The 6475-nt window shown below is 44.8% G+C and overlaps 1 protein-coding gene across 2 annotated transcripts in view; it reads left to right on the top strand.

Moving 5' to 3' along the window:
* Window positions 1-1004: 1004 nt before the first annotated feature.
* The window catches only part of LOC136647966 (ubiquitin-conjugating enzyme E2 variant 1), a 78205-nt gene continuing 72734 nt past the window's right edge, over window positions 1005-6475 (top strand). Inside the window, exon 1 of one of the 2 annotated variants that reach the window (XM_066623871.1) lies at window positions 1005-1406. In XM_066623871.1, coding sequence (XP_066479968.1) covers window positions 1118-1406 — 289 coding nt within the window. In that variant the 5' untranslated portion in view covers window positions 1005-1117. The remainder of the gene's footprint in view (window positions 1407-6475) is intronic. The other variant, XM_066623876.1, reaches the window with a different exon arrangement.

Genomic DNA, 6475 nt, shown 5'->3' with positions numbered 1-6475 from the left:
ATGGGACTTACTTCTGAGTAGAAATGCATAGAATTGGGCTGTCAGGGGTCACAGACTGGTTGCAATCCTATCCACATGTACCTGGGAGTAAGCCCCACTGAACTCAATAGTACTTACTTCTGAGTAGACATGCAGGGAATTAGGCTGTTAGAGCCCAATCCTCTGTCTAAATAGAAGTAAGTCCCACTGACTCTAATGGGGTCAATGGGGCTTACTCCAAGGTAAGTGTGGATAGGATTGCAAACTGTGAGCCGCATCCTATGCCTGTCTACTCAGAAGTAAGTCCCACTATAGTCAATGGGGCTTACTCCCAGGAAAGTATGGACAGCACTGCAGCCTCAGAGGCATGTCTACTCAGAAGTAAGTCCCATTACAGCCAACAGGGCTTACTCCCAGGAAAGTGTGGAGAGGATGGCAGCCTATGAGCCCAATCCTGTGTCTGTCTACTTAGAAGTATGTCCCACTATAGTCAATGGGGCTTACTCCCAGGAAAGTGTGGGCAGGACTGCAGCCTGTGCGCCCAATCCTGTGCATGTCTACTCAGGATAAGCCCCATTACAGCCAACGGGACTTACTCCCAGGTAAGGACCGCAGCCTGGGCTCACTCCAGAGAGAAAGGCAAGGGGTGCGACCAACAGACACCCCCCCCCCGGCCGCGCTGCGAAGCCCAGTGAGGGGAGCTCAGACGGTCCCTGACGCCACAACGAAGGCGCTGCCGACCCTCCCCTGCGGCCGCCCGACTACGACCGAGGACGCCCACAAGCTTCTCCCTCCGTTTTGCCTACCTCTTTCTTTTACCTCAACGGTCACCCGGGCCACGCCCACTCCCATCAGGACACGCCCTCCCGCGGGCCGCGCCCACTCCCCTCCCCCTCAGTAACGGGATCAGTCCGAGCGCGAGCAACGTTTCCTCCTCTCCCCTCATTCGTACCATAGGAGTGGGTGGAGCCTCCAGATGCCCCGCCCCTGCTCGCTCTGCCGCCGTTGGCGGAGGCGCTGCGTTCGGCGAGCGCCATTGGCCCACGGCTCTGACGGTCTGACGGTCCTTCGCCCTCTTGCTTGCTGTGAGGTGGGGAGTTGTGAGCGCTGGCCGGCCTAAGGGCGCGTCGTTCCCGTGATGCTGCTCCCGCCGCCGCCCCCCGCCCTGGCACCCGGCGGCTCCCCCTGCTCCGGGGTCCGAGCGGCGGGGCCGGAGCTCCAGGACGAGGAGGCGGAGCGAGGTGGCGCCGGGGCCATGGCCGAGCACGCCCAGCGCCGGGCGGCCGGAGCCGGCGGCGAGCCGGACGGGGCGTCGTCCGAGGTGGAGGCCGCTGTGTCAGCCGCCCGGGAGGAGCCGGAGGGATTCTGCCCGCGCTGGGGAGCGCAGCACGCCGGAGCCCGTGAGCTGGCTGAGCTCTACTCCCCCGGTGAGCGTGCGAAGCCCTTGCGCGGAGGGGCTGGGCTGGGCTGGGTGCTTGGGCGACTTACACCCAAGCCCAGGCATGTCTGCTCGGAAGTAAGTCCCATTACATCAATGGGTCTTACTCCCAGGTAACTGGATAGGATTGCAGCCTCAGAGCCCAATCCCACGCAAGTCTACTCGGAAGTAAGTCCCATTACATCAATGGGTCTTACTCCCAGGTAACTGGATAGGATTGCAGCCTCAGAGCCCAATCCCACGCAAGTCTACTCAGAAGTAAGTCTCATTATAGTCAATGAGGTCTGCTCCCAGGTAAGTGTAGGTAGTAAGTGTACGTAGTGTAGTGTAAGTAAGGGTAGTAAGTGTAGGTAGTGTGGCCTTTTCAGCCACACTAGACGCTGTACCAGAACCACCGTTCAGAGCGTGATACCATAGTCTCTCGAGACTGAAGGTTGTCATCTAATAATACTAAAAAGTGTAGGTAGGATTGCAGCCTGTGAGTCCAATCGCATGTCTACTCGGAATTAAATTGCATTATAATCAGTGGAGCTTACTCCCAGGTAAGTGTGGATAGGATGGCAGCCTTGAAAGCCATAGTTCACATGTATGCCTCTGATACATTTAAAGCCAACAACATCTTAAAGCTTAAACAAGATCTTAAACCTTAACTTCTGTTCATGCCTGTATTTCCATCACTCCATTTCTCTCTCCTTAATCATTGGCCATTTAATGAAGCTTCTGAACTTGTGAACTGAATGTGTTTGAAAAGCTTTGATGCTGATGGGAAGGAGTAGGACAATGCTGTCTCTGTTGTTGTGTGTCTGATGTTGTGTGCTGTAGTGCTTGGTGCATGGGTGGCCAACCTTTCAAGGCACCTGGATCCTTAATTTCTGCTCAATGTTGCATATGTGCAATAGGGAACCTGAGGTCTGGGCGGAAGTGGATTAACAGTTGTGTAGAAGGGGGAATTTCAGCAGGTGCAGCTTGTCATCTCAGATGCACCTGCTGAAATTCCCCCCCTTACCCAAAGGTTCAGGAGCCATAAAGTTGAAAGATTGGTCACACCTGGTTTAGTAAATTAGTTTAAAAAAATCTTTAATTTTTAAAAGATTCTATTGGTTAAACTGGGTGGTATGTGCCTTTTTCTAGGATGGTGTTTGCCATTATGTAATAATGTAAGCCTATAAATGTTGTTCATTCAGACCAAGGGCGCATCTACACCAGCTTTCTGTATCTCATAGCAGCCCTCTAGATGCCTCTAGGAGCCCAGGGATAACAAGATAACCTCTATCCTTTTACCACTCCCTTTCACATGGCATTCAGAGAGAGGGTACCTCTAAAACCCAAAGTTTACAGTTATCATGACCTCTAACCTGTGATGAACCTTTCCTCCATAAATCAGTCTTCTCCCCTCTTAATAAAGGCATCCAGGCCAGGTGCCATTACAACATCCTGGGGCAAGGAATCACTGATTAATTATGTGCTCATCCAGCATGTACAGGAAAGAAATACAGGTTAAGTCACATTATTAGCATTCCCAGAACTCACATGGATGGCAAAAAAACAGTATAGCAAATCAATTTAAAAAACAGGTCACTTTGCTCAGATGATTTAGAAACAGTCTTGCTGACCTTTGTGATGTTAAGATAGAGTCATTAAGAGGACAATCCAACAATCATTCTCCAGGCTCTTAGAAAGAATTATCTTTCTTTCACCACTTGAAGAGAGAATGATTGATGGATTGTCAGCTGGCTGCCCTCTAACAGTCTCTAAAGGACTGTTTTCCTTTAATTTAAAGGGCCCTTCTCATCATTTTGAGATAAAAATCTCTACAACAGTAAGAAAAGCATCTTAAAGGGGTGCATTTTTCCCCTTCTTCAGGGATCAGCACATTCCTTCTCATTTGCAGTGGCCATTTTTGTTGAGTCAAATCCATGTATAAAAAAATCCGTGTATAATAAGGTTGGACCTATATTTTCTTTTTCATGGATATTCATGGTTTTTGAAAGTTACAGTATTTCCTCTAAAAAAAATTCTACCTGATTATTTGATTGGTGATACTCTAAAAAACTTTATTTGGCTGTATTAAGCTATCTAATTCAATATTTGTACTTTAGTTACAACTTATATGTGTGAATGGACTATCACAACAGCCAGCAGTTTAAAAGATATTCCCTTGTGACTGAAAGACAGAAGATAGGGCCTGCTGTGTCATTTGCTTGCATAGTCCAAACACAATACTATTTCCAAAAATTAAAACAAATATATGTAGATCTAATTGACAATCTAATGTGGTTTAATTGACTAGACTAAGGCTACAGTCCAGTGCACACTTACCTGAAAGTAAGCCCCATTGAAGGCAATGGGACTTCTGAGTAGACAGTCATAGAATTGTGCATTCTGTATGACTGTTCTACTTGTAGTTTTGCAGTCTTCAAGGTATGTATATACATTTATGAATTAACCCTGTGAATGCAGCAAATGCATATCATGTCATGTCTGTCAGAAAGGTGGTACTGGCTGTAACCCCTTGCTGAATGCGCACTTAATGGCCCCCCTGAGTTTGTTGTTGATTAACCTGTGTAATGGCTCTCTGATGGTGCAGGGCCAAGAGGGGAGCAGTGTCTTGCAGAAGCTGTTGCAAATATGACAATTAAAAAAAAAAAGCTGTTCCATGGTGACTTCTCTGGAGTATCCACATCAGTTCTCTTGTAGCACACTGGAGTTCAGTAGATTAACTGAATTAATAAGGATTAGTTATCTCTTAAAACCCTCAAGTTTAACTCTTGAGATTTTTTCCTTGCTGGCGGATTTCCCCACTAGGTTATGTATCTTACTGGAACAGTGTTGACTTCACTCAAACTGGCTTTGGCCAGGATGAAGGTAAATTAATCAGTGTATCAGCTATCCAAAGATAAGTTGGACTATAGGGCCAAATAAACTGCTCAGTTTTACCCCTTCTTCTAATAAGGGAGAGTTGTAAAGGGTTAGATTCTTGCACAAATCTTTCTTGCTGATGTTTATGGCAGAAATTGGGGTTCACATTTGCAGCAGTTTAATTGCTTCGAATTTTGACTTTTCCATGTGGGAAGATGGTCATGTGAGGCAGGACCTTTTCTCCATGTAGGGCTGTTTACTTTCTTTGTTGGAACAATGGAGTGATAACAGTTAATGAACAGAATAAAAGTGTGGAATTTCACGTCTCTTATACAGACAAATGTAACTTTGGATCCCCAATTTGTAGGAAAGCAAGCGAGTCCATACTTTTTCCTCTTATTATGATAGTTGTTTTCCAAAATATGTTGCCCATCTCCTCCCTTAGTAAATTGGGGTGACACAGTCAGTTATTTCCTTCTATTAGTCTGGCCTTCCCTCCTTCTAATGCTTTTAAATTCCTTTTGAACTGGGTGGTGAGCACAATGTTACAAACATACTGTTGGTTTCTCTGTTTCTGTTCCTTAAAATAACTAATACAGGAAATTTTCCATCCTATCATGAGTAGGGATAAGAACTTGACTTTATGTTTTGCGGTTGGAGGTAGTGACATGCTGATTGAACCCACCTTGTGAAGATGGAAGTAGAGATTACTTTTGTGATTTTAACATGGAGTGTGGTGAACCTTTTTTAAGGTAGTTTATAAGACATGCATAACAGGCCATTGGAAAGTTTTGTGATCGCATTATGGGTTCACAGATTGGTTTGAAAGGGGGTGTGGTAGGAGTGCCCTCTAGAAGTTCTCCTAACCATAGGGGGACTGTGTAAATGTTAAGTATGGGCAGGTGCTGTTCAGTTGGATTTACCTAGGTGCCATTTACGTGGGAAAGCTCATTAGTCAGTTTTTTCCCCTTGGAGACTTGCCAAAAGCTCAGGGTGTGTCTCTTAACCAGAATGTTGTTGGTCATTCACTGGGTCACTTTTAAAATGTTCTTGCTACCCATAGATGTACAACTTCCATGTGCCTGGAAGAACTTTTGATGAGCACTAGAGTCATAGGTGTTGTAAAAAGACAGCGCATGCTTGATATCCACAACAATGTATTTTCTATTGACCATTTAGTTCTTCAGTCTTTTAATATTGTAAACTCTTTGGTGACAAAAAAACCCATTTATTTAACCATGTAAACAGCTGTTTAACCATGTTTAAACAGCTTACATTTAAACATGTAAACATGTTGAAAAAGTGGTGCATAAGCATTCTTTTTTATTGTATCTTGTCTATAATGGGTAAAAAAGTAGTAGTTGTGTTTTAGCCATCCTGGTGATTTTAGAATAAATATCATGTGATAATTAGGATACAAATCTGGAAAAACTAATATTTTATCTGTTCACCTTTATCTTTTCCCCATGTACAGTACTGTGCAAGAAATAGGAAGTAGCAAGTGTGTGGGGGGGGGGGTAATGAAGGGAGAAAGAGCTAGGTACTGAAGGGAGGGGAGAGCTAAGTTTCCTTGTGAGCTTGAAGTGCTAAGTGTTCACTAATGAAGCCTAGCAGTTTTTCCAGAACTGTATAGGACTAACATTTGAACCTGGTAGTATTTTCTAAACTTTTTGGCACTTAGAATTTTTTAATCTTCAAACCTTTATATGATCCTCTGTCTTGGGCAGCCTAGTTCTGAGAATTTAAGTCCTTCCTTCAGGAAATGGCATGTACTTCCTTCAGTAACTCTGCTGTGTCATTATCTGAGGTTTATAAGTGTACTTTTTATGTCATTTTCTTACTGCACTGAAAGACAAAGCCACACCCATCCCTGGCTTCATTGAATGAGGCCTGTGGATGCTAAGTGTCAATGGATGCAGCTGCAATGCAATCTGATCCGCTTGATTTAATTGTTTGTCAGTCTCTTGTCATTGCTGACCAGGGAGTTGGTATCTCTCAATATATAAAAAAGTTACTTTCACCTGTTTAGTCTTGTCTTCTGAATGATTTGGCAACCTGTGCTGGCTTGTTAGATTAACTCTGCAAATGAGCTCACAAAAATTACTAGCCCTCCTGCTTACTTTATATCTGTGACACATTGATGGTCTAAAAGAGTTAGCTCCTGAAATCTACACAAACTTTGTTATCCCTTGTCACCAA

This window comes from Tiliqua scincoides, chromosome 4, assembly GCF_035046505.1.
Source record: "Tiliqua scincoides isolate rTilSci1 chromosome 4, rTilSci1.hap2, whole genome shotgun sequence".
NCBI classification, from domain to species: domain Eukaryota; kingdom Metazoa; phylum Chordata; class Lepidosauria; order Squamata; family Scincidae; genus Tiliqua; species Tiliqua scincoides.
This window is presented reverse-complemented; position numbering and strand designations above follow the sequence as displayed.